A 24198-nucleotide genomic window follows, 5' to 3' on the forward strand; every position below is an offset into this window, starting at 1 on the left:
AATCGGACCCTGGTTTGAAGCCGGTACCACTACCTCAAAAGCTGGATCTAGGTCTGGACCCACACAGGTCTGGTAATAGTCTGACTCATTGACACCCTTCATTCCATGAAAATGATCCCGGGAAGATTGGATTCTCTTGAACTGAGGATGCGACCACCCAGCCTTACGTGCCCCAATCTTGATAAAACAACAACAGCCTCTCATGCGTCAGTGGGATTCGAACCTGTCTTCAGCTTGATACAGGACCCTGCTGACCACATGGGTAACCACCGTGGTGGTTTTGTTTAGTTATCTCAATGGAATTACAAGACAGGCACCTGTGAAAATCGAACCAATGGAAAGTGAAGTCTCTTGAACAGTCACTGAACATTGTTTCATTATCTCAATGACAATGGAATTACAAGACATGCACCTACCTGTGTGTCTAACCACGCTCCTTGCAACTAACCGCCAAACAAATTCCACCAAACTACTTTCCATAAGCATCCAAACACCTGAATCACCAGATCGATTGGAAAATGAATTCAATGGAACTTGTTTCCATCCAATCCGGAGCTCATACCGGCCATCCATTTCCCAAAGCAAGGTTATTTCGGGATTGATATCAAGGAACGGGTATTTACGTAATTTACTTTCATAGGTCTTGTTGTTCAATCACAAAGAGCCCTTGGTAACTTTCCCGAGAGAGCAAAAGAAACACAAAAAAAGTTGGAGAAGCGTTGGCCGTTCGTCTCCACTTCAGAGAGAGAGAGAGAGAGGGAGAGACTTCAGAAGAAAAGCTGACGGTCGAAATGCAGGCTTAAATCTTCCTACCTCTCTCTCTCTGTGGCTCTATGGGAGAGCGGAATGGAGGGACAATGAGGATGTGAGACGGAGGTAATAACGCTGTCCTCTCTTCGTTTCCGGAGCTCCAGAATCAGACTTGTCTTTTTTCCTAGGTGAAATTTGATAGAGACGGGCGAGAGGTTGCCGGAATCCTTGGGAATGCCGAGAGAACGGGGCCCGGCGGCGTGTTTCTCGTCGGAAAACGTCGGAGATCCGGCTTTCGAGGCGTTTCTTTTTCGGCGTTCTGAGCGTGATTCGGTCTTGTCATGCACTTCGTTTTCCTGGAATCGATGTGTTTGTTCTGGATAGATTGAGAGTCTCTCCATCACTCCTCTCCTCTGCTTTTCGGGGAAACATGCAAGAGCGAGACTCTCTCTGTGCCTCTTTGTGCCGTTGAAGCACTCTGGGAGGAAACAGCTCTCTCCTTCCCTCTCGCTGTGTTGAAGGAATCTCTAGGAACGTGATTGTTTCTTCTCTCCCTCCGTGCAGAAATATATAGGAACGAAATGTCTCCTTTTCTTTTGTTTTGATCTGTATTGAAAATTCTAAGAACGAGGTGCGAATCTCTTTCTTTTCTGTCTTCCTATTTGTTGAAGAAACTCTCTCTCTCTCTCTCGGTCGCTCGTTCTGTCTGCCTGGGATGAATTGAAGTCTCTAAGAACAAATCTTTATTTTCTCTTTCCGTGTTGTGCGAAGAGAAGGTTGACGGAAAATGAGCATCTTTTCCGAGCAAAGCTGTAATATCGCCAGTTTCTCCGGCGACGACAAATGGGAATACGGTGTTTCACTTTCCTAGCGGTTGAATTTCGGAGAGCAACATCAATGAAAAGGACAAACGGAAAAGAAAGCAATTCAATGAAATGCAATTCTCGATCATTGCGTCCTCTGAAGTTTTAGGGCTAATTCTTCCCCCCTGCTTCTTAACTTCTCATCTGAATCCGTTCTGTCGTTTCTCCTACCATCAAAATTCGGATGTAGCGGTAAATGATAACGGAGATCGTGAAAAGTCGATGGAAAGGACTCGTAGATGACGTTTTCTCGAGGAAAAACGTCGTAAATCCTTTGATCTTTGTGTTAGGATGAAGTTTAGCGCTAATTTCTCCTCTTAAGGATTTATGGTTTCCTCTATTTATTTATTCTTCTCATTAATAAGTAATGACTTACCTCTCTCTCTCTCTCTCGGGAGGACTAGGAGGAGAGGTTTGACGGAGAGTTAACGGTGCCGGGAAAAGAGGAAACCGTTTCTTCCGTTTTCTTTCCCTCGTGAAATTTCGGGCGGGAGGGTGATCGGAGTCACGGAAACTGTCGAGATTTCTGTTGAGGGTGGACCGGGGCTTTTAAAGATCTCGTGATCCTCTGTTCTCATTGAATTCTAGGATATAGATACCCTCAAAGTTTTCCTTCTCAGAATTTATGACCCATTAATCTCGTTCCCTTCTCTTCGTGTGATCATCCTTTTGCGTATTTATTTACTTCATTTAATTCGTGACTTTTAGAATCCCGGTTGCTGTTTCCATGCAGATTGTATTGATCGAATAAAAGCGTTGATGGTCCAAGATGAACGGCCAGAGGCAGCTGGATGTCCACTATATAAACACTGGGTTTCCTTACACTGTGACGGATAGTTTCATGGATCTTTTCGAAGGACTCTCCTATACTCACGCGGATTTCTGGCCCACCTTGACTTCACACGATGAGGTTGGTAGAATTTGTTTATTATATTGTTACCGTTTGATATTGTTATCTTTGGTTTAGATCGACGGAGGTTGCAGAATTGTGGTTTTAGGTTGTTTTCCTTGACTTTTTGATGACATTGTTCGGTAATTGATGTGGACAGCTTGAATACTTTGTATTGTTGGGTTTGCTTTTATTGGTGGCTTATCTTTTATGCTAGTTTGTTGCTTTTTTAGGGTAATTTGTCTTTATCATGTTTTCAGTATTTTGGACTGAGAGAGTTTAAACCAGAGTTGCCAGTTTAGGAAGCGAGAACGGAAAGTGGGAAACTTCTAAAATTTTAGGAAGCGAGAAGCGCGAGACGACTTAGAAGCAAACCAGGAAACGTCTCAGAAGCGAACCAAAAATGACCTAGGAAGCGAAGGAGGCGACCTAGGATTCGAGTGGGAAGCGAAAGCGAATCAAAAGAGAATTGAAAATGTAATTATATATTTTTATTTTATCAAAAAATAAGATTTATGTTATCATTGACAAAATAAAACATGTATCCTGTAAACTATAAGTTATAAAGTTCGAAACTGTAAAGTGTAAACTTGAAATTAACATAATCCACTACTTCAGTTCATCATGCAAGCTTCAAAATAAAAAGTACATATCAAACCAACAAAATATTACAAGACCATGACAAAAAAGTAACATAAAAGTTTCTAAGTTAGACTACTCTAATTACATCATCAAAAGAATAATTAAGAATTCAAGAGTTTATTTAATTGTCAACAATCAATAATCTGTCATCTTTCTCTTCTCCTTCAGGTCAGTAATAGATCGAGAACTTTCTTCATCATCACGTCCTCTTTGTCCTCCATGACCATGTCTTCTGCTCCTTCCTTCATTTCCTATAATGAATATGTTAAAAAATTAAAATATTCAAAAACTTTAATTTAAAATATAAAAAATACATATATAGAAGAAAGTAAAAATAAAAGACACATGATCAAGATCAACATACCTTGCTTAGGTCTTCTGCTAAAGAAACAATCAATCCGGCCTTGAGGAACTTATGGTCGCTCTTGTATATCTGCACTAGTTCTGCTAGCTCTGTTGGATTGATTTGTATCCTCTTCAACCTCATTTGTACGTATGATTATTGGAGGCAATGAAGCTCTTGGTTGTGCATCTTTGGGTTTAGATTTGGAAATAGTGCTTGATTGTTGTACACTATCATCCAAATTTCTCCAACGCATGTCTTCTAATCTCAACGTATTTTCTTCTACAATAGAAAGTTTCAGATTGATATCCCATTTTCGACTAAGTCTTTTTTGTAGCGATTATTGCACTTTTTTATTACAAGAATATAAAATATGAATGCTAATAAATAATCAATGATAAAAAAAAAGAAAAAGAAAATACCAAAACAAAAGTACAACACTTTAATTATACCTATCAATCAATCGAAGATTGGAATGAATATACACCAAGGTATCAACACGATCTTCATTGAGCCTATTTCGTTTAACATTGTGAATATAACTATAGGTGCTTCACACTCTTTCTGCAGAAAATGTGCTAATAGGTTGAGATAAAACCTTAATGGTTAATGTTCTCAATTCAGGTGTATTACTACCATAAAAACGCCACCAATTAAGGACGGTCATTGTAGGATTCAATGCATCTATTCTTGCTGTATTTCGGCTAAATCTTCCACTTTTTGATGCAAAAACCACAAGTTGTGACCTATAAAGTGTAGAGAGCTCTTTATTTCCAGCAGATATGACTTCAAGCGTGAGCATTGCATCATCTAAGATATCATTATCCTTTTCTGCAAAAAAAAATGTTTAACAACTATAACAAGAAAATGCAAATGAAATAATAAAATAATTAAATCATTAAACTTTATTAAATAGATATAATAAAATTTTTACCAAGAGAAACTCGTTTGACCCCTCATGCTGCTGGGATCTTAAGATACCCTGACTCTTAATATTTTGGAGTAAGCATGTGGGCTAGACTATGGAGAGGCACATTCATTCTATCCCATCTATTTAAGACAATCTTATGAATCTTTTCATACAAATCCGGTTGTCCTTTTAGATTGTCTTTGATTTCCCCCAACATGTTGTACATGCCTTCATACACTTCACCAATTATAGGGTCTTTCTTGATCACAAAATTTAATCATCTTATATATGAGTTTTGTAATCAATAATCCTAAACGAACAGAATCCCAATATTCTTCATCAAGAACAATTGTTTCTGTTGTAACAACCTTTTTTTTCATAGTTTCATCGGTGCATGATTGCTTTCACTAGCTCCATCTATCTGAAATGACTGTGAGCCTCAAGCTCTCCCTCACATCAAGCATGCGCTTCAAAGTAGTATAATGTGAAACAAACCTTTTTTTTCTATCTTTATTAGCTCTAATTTTTTATTGTTTCTAAAGATTGCTAGTGCTTTTGAATGATTTGTGATATACTTTATAATTTCTTTACTCTGCAAATATGTTTCTCCCAACCAATGAAACTCATGTGCCAAATCCTTGAAGATCAAATTAAGTGTGTGCACAACACAAGGTGACCAAAAAATATACTTATACGTTTGTTTTAATTCTTCACTTGCTAACTTGCAATTTGCTGCATTGTTTGTAATCACTTGCACTACATTAGAAGGCCCCACAAGTTTAAATCCCGTGTTAAAAAACTCGGCAATATTTGCAGTTGATTGTTGCACATTAGAAAAATCGCTTGCATATAAGAACATTGAGCTAAAACAATTTGATGCAAGTACATTTATCAAATGTTTGTTTTTGATATTTGTCCAACCGTCTGAGACAATAGAGACTCCAAACTAAAACTTTTCTTGAAATTCATTTAACTCCTTGTAAACACACTCTTTCTCACTGTCAAGCAATGTTGTTCGCGCTTTTTCATGTGATGGGGGTTTATATTCAGGCACTTTACTAACTGCAAATATCATATCTTCTCAATACGATGATTGAAGCACATTGAAAGGTATACCATTTACACACAAATTTGATAATTTTATGATCTACATTATCTCTTTCTACATTTTTAAAGGCATCACGAATATCAACAGTGTTTCGGCTTCCACTAAAAGATGTAGTCATACTAATAGGCTTCGGTTTATCAATTCTTGATCTCCTCAACTCAAATGCACTTGATGAAAGCTCCACTCGTCGAACTTGCTTCTTAATTTTTCTTGCCAATTCTGCATTTTTTGCAACTATAGGACAAAAGGCAATCCCAATACTTTGTCCCTTTGGAGCTCCCTGTTAGAATACTTCAAAATCAATATTCAAGAGTTTAAAGAGAGAGAAGAAGAATGGGGCTGCAACTATCCATGATTTTTCATTATGGAAAAATCGTGATCTCTTCAATATATATAATGTAAAACCTAATACATGGCTATACAATATAAATAACCCTAATAAGTTATAGATATTTACAAGTTTGTCCAATATTAGTTGGACATGTTACACAAAGGTAGTTTGGATCCGGACCCGGATCAAAACCTTAAGTACAAACACAAGGGCACTCTATCTAATAGCCTCCCTCAAGTTGTGCACGCATGATTTTGAATCATGGACAACTTGCTCTTTAGGAACAAAAAACGACGCTTTGTGAGTCCTTTAGTGAACAAATCAGCCACTTGGTCTTCTGTTTTAACATAACGAGGCTCCATCTCCTTTTCCTCAATCTTCTGCCTGATAAAATGTTGATCAATCTCAATGTGCTTGGTCTTGCTGTGATGAATAGGATTAAGAGATATTTGAATAGCACTTTGGTTGTCACAAAAGCAAAAGCAACCAACAATCAACTCCTTTAACTCTGATAACAAATGTCTGGTCTATGTTACTTCTGCAGTTGCAGCAACCATCGCTCTGTATTCGGCTTTCGTGCTAGATCTAGCCACTGTCTTCTGTTTTCTGCTACTCCAGGAAACAAGATTAGCACCAATGAAAACACCATACCCTGAAACTGACTTTCGATCATCAGGATCCCCGACCCAGTCCGCATCTGAATAAACAATGATGTCATGAGCAATATTCATGGATTTGCTTTTGGTATACAACAGTCCATCTCCAACAGTACTCTTCAAGTACCTCAGTATCCTTTTTACTACATCAATGTGTCGCGTCCTTGGCTCATGCATGAATTGAGAAACTTGATTGACTGAATATGTGATATCGAGCCTGATAAAAGTAAGATATTGAAGCATTCCCACTAGACTCCGATATTTGGTGGGATCATGATACAAGTCTTCATCTTGCACACTTAGTTTCTGGTTAAGCACACTAGGAGTAACAAGAGGCTTGCAATCTTTCATTCCACCATTTTCTAACAAGTCCAAGGTGTATTTATGCTAGGTCAAAGTAAGTTTATTTTCTTGATTATCCACCTCTACTCCAAGAAAGTACTGAAGGTTTTCCAGGTCCTTCATTTTGAACCTTTGACTCAGAAGATCTTTAGTTACTTGAACATGATTCTCACTACTTCCTGTAATAAATATATCATCAACATATATCAACAAGAAGGTAGTAAACTCCTTATCTCGAAGAATAAAAAGAGAATGGTCCAATTACGATCGATAAAAACCATGTCTTTGAATTTTTAGGGAGAAACTCTCAAACCAAGATCGAGATGCTTGTTTCAGTCCATAGAGTTCTCGATTTAATCTGCATACATACTCCTTTGAATCTCCTTCTTTATATCTTGGTGGTTGTTCCATGTATACTTCTTTCTTCAAATCCCCATGAAGAAAAGCATTCTTCACATCTAACTGACTTATTCTCTAACCATAATCTACAGCCAATGAAAGAACAATGCGAATTGTGCTCATTTTCACAACTGGACTAAAAGTTTCATCATAGTCCTGTCCAAACTCTTGGGTGAATCCCTTTGCTACGAGACGAGCTTTGTATCGTTCAACACTCCCATCCGGTTTGTATTTGATTTTGTAGACCCATCGTGACCCAACAACATTGTTATCTGAGGGTCGAGGAACAACTGCCCATGTTTGACACTGGTGCAAGGCTTCCATCTCTTCATTCATGGCTTGAATCCATTTTTTGGAGTTAATACAACAACAAACAACAACAACTACGCCTTCATCCCAAAACAATTGGGGCCAGCGATATGAACCAAAAAAGAAATTCATTTTGGGTCTTCCACATGAATCCTTTTCCTCCAATCATTTCTATCCAACGCCATGTCCTCGGTGAGGTTCAAAGCATTCATATCCTTTCCTATCATCTCCATCCAAGTCTTCCTAGGCCTACCCCGACCTCTTTTAACTAATATATTTTCCCATTTCTCCAACCTTCTAACTGGAGCATCATTAGGCCTTCGCCGAATATGTCCAAACCACCGTAAACGATTCTCTCGCATCTTATTTTCAATGGGTGCAACACCTACCTTCTTACGTATCTCTTCGTTCCGAATCTTATCTTTTATTGTATTTCCACACATCCATCTAAGCATCCGCATCTCAGCTACACTCATTTTTTGAATATGATGTCTCTTGGCAGCCCAACATTCCGTACCATATAGTAAAGCGGGTCTAATAGTCGTCCTATAAAACTTTCCCTTCAACCGCAATGGTATTCTACGATCGCACAACACTCCAGTAGCACTTTTCCATTTCATCCACCCAACCTTTATCCTATGATTTACATCTCCATCAATTTCTCCATACTTTTGAATGATGGATCCCAAATATTTGAAATAATCATTCACCGGTATATCTTGCTCACCAAGCTTCACTACACTCCCATCACTACTTCGTTGCTTACTAAACCGACATTCCATATATTCAGTCTTACTCTTACTCAACTTAAAACCTCTAGCTTCCAATGTCTGTCTCCATAATTCTAACTTAGCATTAACCCCAGCTCTAGACTCATCAATCAAAACAATATCATCAGCAAACAACATACACCACGGTACATTATCTTGAATTGATCTCGTAAGCTCATCCATCACTATCGCAAATAGGAAAGGGCTTAAAGCAGATCCTTGATGTAACCCAACCGTTATCGGAAAATTGGTTGTCACCCCTCCACAAGTGCGGACATTGGTTACTACTCCTTCATACATATCTTTAATTATACTAATGTACTTGAGAGAAACACCTTTCTTCATCATTGTCCATCAGAGAACATCCCTAGGTACTCTATCGTATGCCTTCTCTAAATCAATAAAAACCATATGCAAATCTTTGTTCCTCTCTCTATATCTTTCAATAAGTTGTCTAAGAAGATGTATAGCTTCCATAGTTGATCTTCCAGGCATAAAACCAAATTGATTCCCCGATATCATGACAACCTTCCTCAACCTAGACTCAATCACCCTCTCCCAAAGTTTCATAGTATGACTCATGAGTTTTATACCACGATAGTTTGTGCAATCTTGTATATCACCCTTATTCTTATATAAAGGCACCAAAGTACTCTTCCTCCACTCATTAGGCATCTTATTTGTTCGCCAAATCAAGTTAAAAAGATTTGTCAACCATTCTAAACCTTTCTCTCCCAAGCATTTCCAAGCCTCGATAGGTATACCATCTGGGCCAACTGCCCTTCTTGATTTCATTTTCTTCAAAGCCTCTGCAATTTCTTTCTTTTGAATCTTGCGCATGAAGTCACGATTTATCTCATGAAAAGGAATGGAGAAGTCTCCAAGATCTTGAGCATGACTATCATTAAATAGCTTATCAAAATAATATTTCCATCTCTCCTTAATCTCCTCATCTTTGACTAAAACCCTTTGCGTTTCATCTTTGATACATCTAACCATACCCAAATCCTTCGATTTCCTATCTCTCATCTTTGCAAGCCTATAAATATCCTTCTCGCCTTCTTTGGTATCCAACTTGTCATAAACCTCCTTATATACCTTAGCCCTCGCGTTTCGAACAACTTTTTTAGCTTCCTTCTTTGCTATCATATACTTCTCCAAATTCTCATTATCACGACTCTTACTTAGATTTCTATAACACTCTCTTTTAACCTTAATAGCTAATTTGACATCCTCGTTCCACCATGATGTATCCTTACTTAGTGGTGCACCGCCTTTAGACTCACCCAATACCTCCTTAGCTACTTTTCTCATACCACCCGCTATCTTATTCCACATTGATTCTGAATCCTCCTCGAGACACCAATCAACTTCCTTAACTACCTGCTCTACAAACATTCCTTGTTTAGCTCCTTTCAGTGCCCACCACTTAATTCTAGGATCTATCCTATGTCTATCCCTTTTGCGGCATTGTCTAATTCTAAGATCTAAAATTAAGACTCTATGTTGTGTAGCTACACTTTCTCCCAGTATAACCTTACAATCGATGCAACAACCCCTATCTCTCTTTCTAAGTAGGAAAAAATCTATCTGACTCGTATTAACCCCACTTTTAAATGTTACTAGGTGAGACTCCCTCTTCCTAAACCAAGTGTTTGCTAAGATCATATCATAGGACAAACAAAAATCTAAAATCCTTTCTCCACTTTCATTTCTTTCTCCTATACCATAGCCTCCATGGATATTCTCAAATCCATCCCTACTAATGCCTACATGTCCATTAAGGTCACCGCCGATGAAAAGCTTTTCTCCATAAGATGTCTCTTGTACTACTCCATCTAAATCTTCCCAAAATTGATGCTTAATGGAATCATCTAAACCTACTTGAGGTGCATAAACACTAATAATATTAATAATATCCGTACCTAATACTAATTTAATAAGTAAAATTCTATCACCCTTCCTACGGACCTCAACTACATTATCTATAAACTGACGACTCATAACAATCCCTACTCCATTCCTATTCCTATTTATTCCTGTATACCAAATCTTATATCCCCAAGGTTCTATCACTTTAGCTTTCTCACCTACCCATTTGGTCTCTTGAAGACATAAAATATCAATCTTTCTCCTACACATAACATCTACTAACTCTACCAACTTACCAGTTAAAGACCCTATGTTCCAAGTGGCTAACCTAATTTTATGGTCTTGGACTAACTTCTTTACCCCCACCCGTCCAACAAAGTGAGGGAACCCTTGCCTATTTGACACCACACCCGGGCGCCGGTGTGACGCGTCGCTTCTGGGCGACGACCTAGCAACCCTTGCACATTTATCACTGCCTCCGGGCCTAGAGAGTACAGCGCGTCGCTCAGTAGGGAACGCCCCAACGAAATTCTCATATTGGTTCATTTTCATAGGATATGACAAAGTTTTTATGCTGGCTGTCACAGGCCTACCGCAACCCTCCTCCTTTATCCGGGCTTGGGACCGGCAGTGTATAACTACACAGGCGGAGTTATTTTTTGGAGTTAATGGCTTGATGAAAATGTTTAGGCTCGGTCTCTTTCTCAATCTGTGACAGAAATAACTGAAAATCCATGGTGAAATTCTCATAACTGACCCACCTTTCAATAGGATGCCGAGCTCTTTCAGATCGTCTGATCGGAAGTGCTACTGTATTAGCAACTGAAAAAGTAATGTTATTGGATGAATGAAACGTAGGGGCTTCTTGTTCAATATCATTCGGAGTCAAGAGTGAGTCCCTTTCTCTTCTCCTATAAACTTGCCCAACAAACTTGTTAAGCTCTGGAGGATGTTCTATTTCAAGTTCCTGTATGCCACTGTTTCTATTTTGACAGGATATTCCTTGAGCACAAGAAGAAGAGCACTAATTGTTTGTTTCAGAAAAAAACTCTGCATTGAGCCATGGATCATAAAATAGCTCTTTCATATTGGTTTGGGCAGAAGCATATTCTCCATCTCCAAAATCATTTTCATCAAAAACTACATTCCTAGATATCTTGATTCACCTGCTGTTAGGATCATAACACCTGTACCCTTTATGATGATCTGCATATCCGACAAATCTACACTTTGATGCCTTAGCCTGAAACTTGTTTCGCAGAGAAGAGTCAATATGAACATAACACATGCAGCCAAAAATTTTTAGTTCATCATAATTAGGATGTTTCCCAAATAAGATGAAATAAGGTCATTTATTTTCTAAAAGCTTCATGGGCAGGTGATTAATAATGTGAACAACAGAGTAAAAGGCCTCTGTCTAGAGTCCTATGGGAGTACGACTTTCGTGTATCATGCTCATGGCGCTCTCCATAATGTGATGGTGTTTCCGTTCTGCAACTCCATTTTGTTGGGGTGTATGCGGGCAAGATACTCTACGATTTATCCCACTGTCTTGGAGGTAATTGATAAAATCCCTGGAGGATTATTCCCCCCACCATCATATTGGAAATGTAAAATATTACAAGAAAAATGAGTTTTGAAAAATGCATGAAAACAACGAAAAATAGAGAAAACTTTCGATTTATTCTTCATGAAATATATCCAAGTGAAACGGGAGAAATTATCGATAAAAATAACATAATATTTGTTGCCAGAATTAGAGAAATTAGGAGTTGGTCCCCACACATCAGAATAGACGATTTCAAAAGGCTTTGAAGCTCTCTCGTTTATTGAATGAAAAAGAAGAACATGACTCTTACACATTTGACAACTTGAACACATTTTATTATCTGATCTAGGAATCAAGCTAGATTTAGGAATAAGACTATCATATACTAGTCACTCAACAAAGACTCGACCACAATGACAAAGACGCGAATGCCAAAAATCAGGCTTATTATATTTATTTGAAAATTGCAAACTGAACACAACACATGAATATTCTTTGATGACATAGACTGAGGATAGGACTTCAAGGTAGGTCGAAAACAAGTAGAAGGATCCTCCTGGAAGACATACATATTTTTCAGGCGTTCCCCTCTAGCAAACGTCTCCTTCGTTTGTAGATCCTTGACATAAACAAAAGACAGAGTAAATTCAACGGAAGAATTGGTATGATCAACAAGCTTAAAAACGGAAACAATATTTTTTGTTATATCTGGGGCATGGAACATTGGAAAGATGAAGTGAGGATTTATGCAAGGGAATAGAAACATTTTCAATGTGCGTGATGGGATGGTATGACCCGTCTCCAGTGACGATGTTACTTTTTCCAAAATAGGGAGTTAAAGTAGAGAATTTATCCGCATTACCTGTGACATGAGTAGCTGCCCCTGAATCAATGTACCACACTCCTTTATCATCGCGCTTCAGATCAAGTTCAGACAATATGGCCAAGAGAAGCTCTTTCACATCTTCACCAAACTTTGAAGAGTTCTCCTTTCGTCCTGACGAGCTCTCCCCCTTTTGGGACTTTCCCTTGTCCTGCGGATTGTGCCAACAATTGGCTTTGATGTGACCTCGCTTGTTACAAAGATAACATGTGGGTATATTTTTCACATTATAAAGAGGTGAAGCATTCGGGGTAGGCAATTGAAAATAAGACATTATTATCTTCATTGTATGTCTGACCCGATCCATTTGTATAATGGATCGGGTCCAGATCCAGTTCATGTATTGTAAATTATCATTTTGTAAAAGGGTATTTTCGTACCCTAATGTTTACACTTTATTTTAAATAGAATGAGAGGGCAGTCACGATGGACTGAACCCTCCTTTCATCTGGAATTTCTCTCTCCCTCTCTTCTCTTCTCTCACTGTAGATTAGGGTTTCATTCTTTCATGGTATCAGAGCAGGGCGTGGATCTGCGTGAAGAAAGCATAGCGTGCATCTGCGTGAGTCTGTGTGAAGAGAACCCAGCGTGGATCTGCATCAGCTATCTGCGTGGATCTGCATCAGCGTGGATCTGCATCAGCGTGGATCTGCATCAGCTATCTGCGTGAATCTGGGTGTGAATACCCAGCGTGAATACCCAGTGGAGAATGTCTGGTCGTGAATCAGCGTGATTCTGGAAGTTTCATCGGCTATCTGCGTGAATCTGGGTGTGAATACCCAGCGTGAATACCCAGTGGAGAATGTCTGGTCGTGAATCAGCGTGAATACCCAGCGTGATTCTGGAACCTTCATCTGTGTGTTTCTGTCAACAAAATCTGTCTAATAAAATCAGGTTCCCCCTTTCCTTTGAGAAAATTCGATCATCTCTCTATCCGTGGTTAATTTCTGCTGTTCTCTTGTTGTTTTTCCTACAGTTAATTTATGCTAATCATTGCCAATCTACCTCTCTTGATATGTGATTTCCTCCTGCTGTTTTTCTTGCTGATTTTCCCTGCATTGAATATGTGTTTTCCTGCTACCTGCTAATCCCTGTCAATCTGTAATTTTCTTTCTTCTACTTTGCATCTTTTGTTGATTCTAAAGAGAACTGTCTGCTAGCAGCCATCTGTCTTTCCTAATCTGAAGAAGTTAGCCGAGTTCTTTGTTTTTACCTAAGTGTCAGTTCAATCATATTCATCAAATGGAATTTACTCACGGGTAATCATGCCTGTCCTCAAGTTTTCTTGGTCAACTAGTTTCTGAAAAATTGAATAACTGCAATTTCTTAACCTGGAAAAGACAGATTATTCCGTTTATAAAGAGTCAGGACCTCTCTGGTCACTTGGATGGATCAGTCCCGTCGCCTCCAGAATTCCTTTCGCAAGAAAAGGCGGACGATAAAGGAGAACAATCTGTTGTTCTTCAGAAGAATCCAGAATATGTTGCTTGGATGAAGAGAGATCAATCGCTAGTGGCATACATCACTTCAACTCTTTCACAGGAGGTCCTTATTGCTCTTCCTGATGATTGTTCGGCAAAGGAACTGTGGGATATGTTAGTTCAAACATATTCACAAATTTCTGAGGCAAGAATCATGTTTCTTAAGCGAGAATTTCAAATGCTGAAGAAAGATTCCATGTCTATTATGGAATACCTGAATAAAATGAAAGGCATCACAGATCAGTTGGCGGTTATTGGGTGTCTTGTCAGTGAAAAAGATAAAGTACAACAAACCTTGAGTGGATTGGGGCCAGACTATCATGTTATGACGACAACCTTACTATGTCTACCAGAACTTCTAAAGTTTGAAGATCTTCGTGCAAAATTATTGCAATATGAGATGAATCTGAAAGGTTCCTCTGAAACCTCCCATGGGAATTCCGGGACACAAGATGTGCTGGCTATGGGAATGAGTTATGGTCGAGGTAGAGGAAGTTCCTTTCGAGGAAAAGGAGGCCAAGGGAGAAATAACTATGGAGGTCGTGGCATTCTTTCAACACCCAATGTCCAGGGACAACAACCCATTCCCACCTGTTTCCTATGCAACAAGAAAGGGCACATTAAAGCGAATTGTTGGTTTAATCCCCAAAACAAAGGGAAAGCTCCACAAGCAGAGGCTAAAAGGGATGGAGAAGTAAAAGAGTTACTGTTGGCAGCTTTGGCAGGATTAAATATGAAGCAAAATGACAAAGGAATTTGGTATGTTGACTCCGGAGCAGCTACTCATGTTACAAGTGATGTAGGTAAGCTCTTGACTCTTACACCTTATGTTGGAAAGAATAGCATAGTCACAGGAGATGGATCCCATCATGCCATCTCACACACTGGAAATGCCATTATACACATGTCAAAATCCTCTCTTAAACTTCCAAGTGTCATCCATGCTCCTAATATTCAAAAGAACATTGTTTCTGTCTCAAAACTTGTTGATGATGCTAATGCTTCAGTCGAATTTACTCCCTCTTCTGTTTATGTCAAGGATCTTCGCACGAGGAGGATATTCGCTGAAGGACAACGATGGGGCAACATGTACATCTTCCAAGAAGATCCTTCCTTCATTCATTCCAACTATTCATCCTTGAAGCCTCACCAACGTCAAGTCTTTGATTCTGATTTTATATTTAATGTTTTTGAAAGTAATAAGCCAAGACTTTGGCATAGTCGTCTTGGCCATTGTGGTCGTCATTTCATTGAAAAACTTGTCATGAATAATCTTATTCCTAAGTCCAGTCTGAGTTCAGAAGTCGTTGATACAAAATGTTCTAGCTGTCACCTATGTAAGAGTCATGTTTTACCTTTTGCTTCCATTAATAAAAGAGCTTCAAGGCCATTTGAGGTCATTTGTTCAGATGTCTGGGGTCCTGCTCCAATTACTTCTTTTTCTGGCAGTAAATACTATCTTATTTTCATTGATAGTTACTCACGTTACACTTGGATATTCTTTATGAAGCACAAATCAGAAGTTTTTGGATTGTTCCAGAAATTTCACTCTTTTGTTCAAAATCATTTCTCTATCAACATTCTTAATTTCCAGTGTGATGGAGGAGGTGAATTCTCCTCGAGTGATTTTGTTAATTTTCTTCAACATAATGGGATAAAGAGAAGAGTGTCTTGCCCTCATACACCTCAACAAAATGGGATTGCTGAGAGGAAGCATCGACATATTGTTGAGACTGCGATGAGCATGATGCACGGGAGCAATCTCCCATTATCATTATGAACTGAGGCTTTCCACTTCACAGTTCATGTGATAAATCGCTTGCCCATGAATATCTTAGAAAATAAGTCACCATACTTCTCGCTTTTTGGCATACAACCTGATTATCATGAATTACGTGTGTTTGGGTCTGTTTGTTATGTGCACATTGATAGCTCTCTCAGGCACAAGTTCCAAGATAAGGCTTTGAAATGCAGGTTTATAGGATATGCAGAAGATTACAAAGGGTACAAGTGCTATGATCCCCTGAGTAAGCGTGTCAAAATATCAAGGAATGTTATTTTCGATGAAATGAACTTTGCCGATCAGGATACTAATTCAACTATGGTAGATACTGATAACTCAAGCTCCAGCATTGAGGTATACTACCCATGGTTAAATTCAGAACTCTTCTCCAACGGTACGGTAGACTGTCCAGAAAATTGCAGTCAAAATGAGCCACATGAGGATTCAGCCAATGAGACTCAAACGAAGGAAACTGTCACATATGACTTGGAGCCAACAAGGTATAAGGGAATTGTGTACACTCGGCGAGAGAAAGAGCCCTCATTCATTCCTTGTACGAACACAGATCCATCTGGATCATCCGTTTCGCAGCCAATGGATATCAGAAGATCTTCACGGATTCGACATCCGCTTGACAGGTGGGTAAGTTATAAAAATTTTTCAATGGATTTTTAGTTATTCTTGACATCCATAAGTAAAGAGGATGAGCCTCTTATGTTCTATCAAGCTGCGAGCTCTAGAAGATGGGTAGAAGCAATGAATGAAGAAATGGAGGCCTTACATGAATGTGGTACATGAGAGATTGTGCCTAGACCACTGAACATAAATGTCGTTGGGTCAAAATGGGTGTACAAGATAAAATATAAACCAGATGGGAGCATCGAAAGGTACAAGGCTCGACTTGTAGCCAAGGGATTCACACAAGAGGAAGGCCAAGACTTTGATGAAACTTTTAGTCCTGTTGTTAAGATGGAGACTATTCGTATTGTGTTGAGTCTAGCCATTAAACATGGATGGACATTGAGTCAGCTGGATGTAAAAAATGCTTTTCTGCACGGGGATTTAAAAGAAGAGGTCTACATGGAACAACCCACTGGGTATGCAGAACGAGACGCCAAAAAATATGTATGCAAATTAAAGAGAGCACTCTATGGTTTGAAACAAGCTTCTCGTTCCTGGTTCAACAGTTTTTCTCTAGAAATACAACGGCATGGCTTTTCTAGGTCTCTTCTGGATTACTCATTATTCTTTCACAATGAACAAGGAGTTACTACTCTTCTGTTGATATATGTAGATGATATCATCATCACAGGGAATTGTAAAAGCCACATTGAGCAGGTGAAGAAGTTATTAAATCAGAGATTTAAGATGAAAGATTTGGGAGAGCTGCGATATTTTCTTGGGGTAGAAGTTGATAACAAGAATGATACACTTACCCTTACTCAACACAAATATACGCTGGACATTCTCGGCAGAGCAGGCCTGACAGATTGTAAGCCGTTAACAACTCCAAGTGTCATTCATCAGAAATTGAGTTCGCAAGAAGGGGATATATATGGAGATCCCACTAAGTATCGCAGTTTAGTTGGCATGTTGCAATACCTACCTGACTTTTACTAGACCTGACATAGTATATTCGGTTAATCAGGTATCCCAGTTTATGCATGAACCTCGTGTGTCACATATGGAGGCAGTCAAACGTATACTTCGCTACCTAAAGGGTACAGTGGGTGATGGGCTGGTATACAAAGGCAAGGAAGAATTAGATCCAGGTGGGGGCCATGAGATTATTACTTATGCTGATGCTGATTGGGCGGGGGATCTAGACGAACGACGATCAATATTCGATTATTGCAGCTTCATTGGGCCAAACTTGGTATCCTGGAGCAGTAGAAAACAAAAGGCGATTGCTAGATCGAGCACTGAGGCCGAATACAGATCGATGGCCACTGCCACGGCCGAGGGTACATGGATAAGACATCTTCTGACTGAAGTGGGAGAGCCGATTGCTCGATCACTGTTGCTCTGTGACAATCAAAGTGCCATCAACATGTCATTCAATCCCATTCACCATAGTCGAGCAAAGCACATTGAAATAGATCAACATTTTATTAGGAAAAAGGTTGAAGACAAAGAGATTGAGCCCATGTATGTGTCAACAAAAGAACAAGTTGCTGATATCCTCACTAAAGGGTTAACAAAGGATAGATTTTGGTTTTTGAAGAACAAGTTATTCATGGTCCAACACCATGCACAACTTGAGGGAGGCTGAAAAGAAGACATTATTATCTTCATTGTATGTCTGACCCGATCCATTTGTATAATGGATCGGGTCCAGATCCAGTTCATGTATTGTAAATTATCATTTTGTAAAAGGGTATTTTCGTACCCTAATGTTTACACTTTATTTTAAATAGAATGAGAGGGCAGTCACGATGGACTGAACCCTCCTTTCATCTGGAATTTCTCTCTCCCTCTCTTCTCTTCTCTCACTGTAGATTAGGGTTTCATTCTTTCAGCAATAACCCACGCCCCCCAGAGTACCTTATCCTCGTCCTCTGCCACCACCAAAATTATTATCACCACGTCCTTGACTAAAATAAACTCCAGTAGCAAGAACCTGTCCACCAGTCTCATGTGACATCCCCTTCAAAGTCATCTCATATTGAAGTAATTTTGCTTGCAAGTCCTTAAATGGTGGTAGGTCAGGTAGGCACAACAGTTAAGTCGAGAGAACATGAAATTCCGGTCCCAGTCCATTCAAGGTTTGCCTGACTTTGTCTTTATCTGTCACTTCATACCCTACAACGGCAAGTTGATCACTGATGGTCTTAACCTTGTTCAAGTATTTCATGACAGACATGGAACCCTTGGTAAGAAGTTGAAATTCATGTTGAAGGAATGAAATTCTAGCCTCTGATATCTGAGAATATGTTTTCACTAGCCTAACCCACAGTTCTTTTGCTGAACACTTATCTGGAATTCCCACCAATACCTCTTGAGAGAGAGTAGAGATGATAAAAGCAACTGCAGCTTGATCACGCTTCATCCAACTCTCGTATTGGGGATTTGGTATCTGTTGTATAAAGTCAGCCTCATTTTCATCCTTAGTCTCTTGAATGATAAATTCTGGAGGGGCTGAGATGGATCCATTTAGGTGCCCAGAAAGACCTTGACTCTTAATGAATGGGAGAATTTGTCTTTTCCAGGTCAAGAAATTTGAATTGGTAAGTTTTTTCGGAGATAAGTTGGCCAAGAAAATTAGATGAAAGGAACGTTTGAGAAGAAAAATCTTTGACTGAAAATAAAAGGATAATGTTGACGTGTGCAATCAGTATGTAAGGAGTCGCAGATCACCAACAAAGAGGCTCGTCCTTTTTTTTAGGAATGAGCACAAGACAAACACAATCCGATCTGATTAGACAACAGATCTAATCAAATTTCATCAAGGGAGGGTAAACTGCGATTTTTTTTATTATGTGAAACGGCACACAGGATTAATAAAAGCAGAAAAGAAAACAGAAAAGAAAAGTAAAGGAGAGTATGAGCAGATGTCTAATCCAATGCATAGATCTGAGAAAAGGAGACGTGCTCTAATAATACACAGATCTGTTATCATAAATAGAAAGAAAGATTAACACAGATCTGAGCAGAATGTGAGCAGAATATTTGTGGATATTAAACTTGATACACAGATCTGGGAAGGGGAATACGAACACAACCGAACATTAGAATATTTGTGGATATTAGACCTGATACAAAGATCTGGGAAGAAGGGGAATACGAACACAACCGAATGTCAGATCTGTTACAATATCAGAGACCCAAATCAGTTTGACGTAAACCCAAACTAGTTTTAGAGATATTTGACGCAAAATAGGTTTAGAAAACAGAGAAAAGGAATTTTAGAAGGGAAGCAACAAGTCACAGAAAGAGAAGAGGTTCAGAAAAGTAGATAAGAGACAGAAGGTCTTTAGAGACACACCTGCTGGAAAACCTTGGCCCTTGGATCAGATCTGCTCTGATACCATGTTAGAATCCTTCAAAATCAATATTCAATAGTCTACAGAGGGAGAAGAAGAATGGGGCTGCAGCTATCCACGGTTTTTCATTATGGAAAAATCGTGGTCTCTTCAATATATATAATGTAAAACCTAATACATGGCTATACAATACAAATAACCCTAATAAGTTACAGATATTTACAAGTTTGTCCAATATTAGTTGGACATGTTACACAAATGTAGTTTGGATCCGGACTCGGATCCAAACCTTAAGTACAAACACAAGGGCACTCTGTCTAATACTCCCATGAGATGTGCAAAAACTCGAGTATATGACCCATGATAAATATTTTTGCAGTGCCTGTACATTAAAACCTGAGTTTCACATTGCTTTTCTTGTCCACTCTTCTTTTGTTTCAATACATGGCGCCATAACACTATTGTTTTATGCATGCTAGGTGGTTCATCATCTTGGTCATCTTTAGAATAGTAGTCATCCAAGTCATATTCTTCTTCATCTTCCTCATCAAAACAATTTTCTTTTCTTTCCTCAAATTGATATGGACAATCAGAAGACCCCTTGCTCTTTCTTGCATTGTCATTCCCAACACCACTAGAGAATTCATATTCCAAGTCCAAATTGTACAAAGAATCATCATCGTCATTATAATTGTCGTGATCGTAGCTTGTGATGGTCATTAATGAAGCAAAAAAGAGACAAATATACTTGCATCATAAAAGTATAGGAATCAACCTAAAACACTTTAAATTTTTAAATAAGTTAAAATAAAAAATAAAAATATAATCTCATATCTAATCTCATATGTAATATATCATCATATGTAATCTTTTTCTTTTAGTTTAGTTACATAGTTTAGTTAGGATTAGAATAGTTATTTTTATTTTTAGTTTACTTTTTGGACACTTTTTTGGACATCACTAGACTTTATGCTTTTTTGACCAAAGTCAAAAAGCATAAAAGGCGAGAGTCGTTGGACTCCCAACGACTCTAAATAGAGCTGTTGGGAGCCCAATGACCCCCTCCTCCCCTCATTTTCATGTATTATATATGGGGTTTTCCCCCCTTGTTTTGTATTACTTTTAGTGTGGCTTTCTCCCACTTTAATGAAATATTTCTTTTTCTTCTTGGTGTGTGCACTCCTTTGAGCATTTATGTGAGTGTGTTAAATGAACCCTTGTGTTCATTGTGAAAGATATTTATGTGAGCTTGATTTTGAAGTTCCGTTTGGAGTTCAATTTCCTTTCATAAGCATCATTCATAGAAGTGAAAGATCTATCTATAATATACTATGATCTATGTCACATGGGTACGGGTGCGGGGGTGCGGCAAAAAAAATAAAATAATATATATATATATATATATATATATATATATATATATATATATATATAAGGGGGGTCTGCGGGTCCCACTGCGTGGTAAGCGGGCGGGGGTCGGGGGGCCCGCCCCTGGCGGGGGTTATAGGGGGCAACGCCCCCCCCCCCTCCCCAAGTTTTTTTTTAAAAAAATTCCGCAGCCCATTTCATAGGGCAATTTAAAAAAAAAAATCCAAAAAATGGACCAAATTGACCCTGGGTGCGTTGACCGCACCGGGTGCCACACCCGCATCGCGTCGACACGGGTGCATCACCTGTCTGGCCGAATCCCTGTGACATAGACTATGATGAAGCAGACAAAATTAAAAAAAGAAAAAGAGAAAAAGAGAAAAAGAAAGGAAGTTCTTTCAAAAGTTTGCATTTATGAAAAATTGTTAAACAAAGACAACATCACAATGAAGAAAGAAAAAATTCAGATTGACACTGAATGAATTTGGGTGACGTAAATGTAATCTGAGACAAATATGCATCTCAGATTCTCAACTCTCAAGTCTCAACAGATTAAGACCGTTAAAACATATATGGTTGTCTTTATACTGAGACAAGTTCACAAGGACAAATGGCTGACAATAAAAAAGAATGTAGATGACAATGTTAGAAAGTGGCTTTGAATACTTTAGGTTCGATAATGAACCCATACACATGCACATTAAGTGCGAATATACCCACTGAAGGGAACAACACAAGCACATCATGTGCTAATACATAAACCCATAAAAGGGGTAAATATGACTTAAAGTCATAAGTTGAATATTATTGAAGAAATAAGAAGAGGGTAAAAACCCTATACAATGGAGCATAAGCTCCTCCAAGGAGTGTCGAATACAAAGGGGGAGACCCATATTTATAACACAAGAGAGGAGCCACATAGGGGGTTCCCAAAGGAGTCGTTGGGAGCCTCCAACGGTCACATTTGTGACCGTTGGGGGCTCCCCAACGACTCTTTGGGGAGCCTCCCTAGGTGGCGCAAACCACAAAAAATAATAAAAAAAGAAACTAAAAAATAAAAGAAAAATTACATGCATATTCCAATTGGAATATGCGTAAAATGACAAATTACAAGAATACCCTTGAGGGTATTTTAGGAAGAGAAAATATATATATTTATATATATATAAAGATACGTATACATATATATATGTATACGTATCTTTATATATATATATATAAATATATACTTGTACATATAAGGATTATATTTCAACATACATATATGTGTACGAGTACACATATTTTAACACCCCCCCTCAATCTTTGCGGGGAAACGAAAAGATTGAAAAAAGGCGCAAGACTCCAAGAGGCTTTCGTAAGGATGCTATTGAAACTTGTAAATGCCTTCTTCCAATTGCCTTCTAATGGTGAACATATGTCCCGATTCATCCGGGGTACTTCCTTTTATCCTATCTTCAAGATCCTGTGGAATAACAACAAGGAAACAAGTAAAACATATCTTTGCACTTTACTCAAATGGAACATTTCTAACAAGATTAATTGAAACCATATCGGATGACACATCCGCAAAACAATGGTGCAAAAATATAACATATGCATAGAAATTTGAAGCGCATGATAGGATACTTATTTTAGCATGAAAAGTAAATTTAGAAAACCAAAGTTTCAAAATCATACATCATGTTAAAGAGTGAGCGGAAGCAAATTATACGGAAATGAATTGCAAGAATGCATAATGCATTCATAAGGTCCAACATTGGACAACCATAACCCCATAATGGGGAATAACACAATGGTCCCCTAAGGGACACCACAGTAAGCCTACGAAGAGGCATAAGTTACATATGCTTTATTGAATGAGAGCATAAAAAGCCATAAAGAGCATATGCATATACTATCATGAAATGAATTAATACTTAAAGGAATCATTAATGAACATGCTCCAAACATGTAATGAAGTGCCAAACAAGAGAAACGAAGTCTCCAAGCATACTTTAGACAAAATGAACACAAGAGTTCAAAAGGTATTAAATCTATTTAGGAGGCAAAATAATGACTGTTATTTAAGTAGAGAACCTTATACATTTAGAAAAATCTCACTCAAATGACAAAAAACTCATTTTTCATATTAAATACAAAAGTGGCCAAAAATATCAATTTGATTTTAAAATATGCATATCAAATATATGATTCACTTATATCTAAAAGAAAGCGACATATGAATGAAATTTCATAAATTTCAATAATAGTTCATCCATTACAAACAACTACCTCATTAGTCCTCCAAAAGCCCATAAATCAAGTGTATAAGCTACTAGATCAAGAATAAATATAATGCCATTAAAGGCCAAAGACACACACAAAGGTGTGCAAAAAACCTCTTGTCTACATGTAATAATACTTGAAATGAGTGCATCAACGACAAGAACAAGAGAATACCCGCCAACATGGACCAAAAACATCTCTTGTCTACGTAAAAATACACTCAAGACCAAGTATGTTCAGCTACTAGATCAAGAGTATCAAGCCAACCATGGGCTAAAACACAATACGTCTCTTGTCTACATAAGATGACACTTGAAATGAGTGAAAGAAGCCAACCATGGGCATACATCTCAGCGACTAGAACAAAGAAACAAATGCCAACATAGGCTAAAATCACACACCATGGTGTGAATCAACGTGCCTTGTCTACATATAATAACACTCAAGGCAAGTGTGTTCAGCTACAAGACCAAGAGAACAAAAAAAACCAATAAAGGGCTACCAACACACGAAGGTGTAATAAAATTTTTGTCTACATATGATGACACTTAGATAAGGGGCATAAAAGGACAAGACTTTTGATGCAATAAAACTTGTAATGAAAAACATATAAATAAAACCTTGAAATAATATTCTTCAAAAAGAATACCCATAACAATATCATTTTGGAATAAATACACACACCAAGAACACTTGTGC

At 38.3% G+C, this 24198-nt stretch overlaps 1 protein-coding gene across 4 annotated transcripts in view; it reads left to right on the forward strand.

Moving 5' to 3' along the window:
• The first annotated feature begins 451 nt into the window (after nt 1-451).
• The window catches only part of LOC149815914 (E3 ubiquitin-protein ligase BIG BROTHER-like), an 82330-nt gene continuing 58583 nt past the window's right edge, over nt 452-24198 (forward strand). For 2 of the 4 annotated variants that reach the window (XM_089989094.1, XM_089989097.1), the window contains exons 1-2: nt 452-876; nt 2347-2523. In XM_089989094.1, the coding sequence (XP_089845220.1) occupies nt 2383-2523 (141 nt within the window). In that variant the 5' untranslated portion in view covers nt 452-876; nt 2347-2382. Of the gene's footprint in view, nt 1382-2346; nt 2524-24198 lie in introns of all 4 variants that reach the window. The other 2 variants (XM_089989096.1, XM_089989095.1) reach the window with 2 other exon arrangements.

The sequence above is a fragment of the Nuphar pumila genome, chromosome 15 (assembly GCF_984573655.1).
Source record: "Nuphar pumila chromosome 15, dmNupPumi1.hap1.1, whole genome shotgun sequence".
Taxonomy (NCBI): domain Eukaryota; kingdom Viridiplantae; phylum Streptophyta; class Magnoliopsida; order Nymphaeales; family Nymphaeaceae; genus Nuphar; species Nuphar pumila.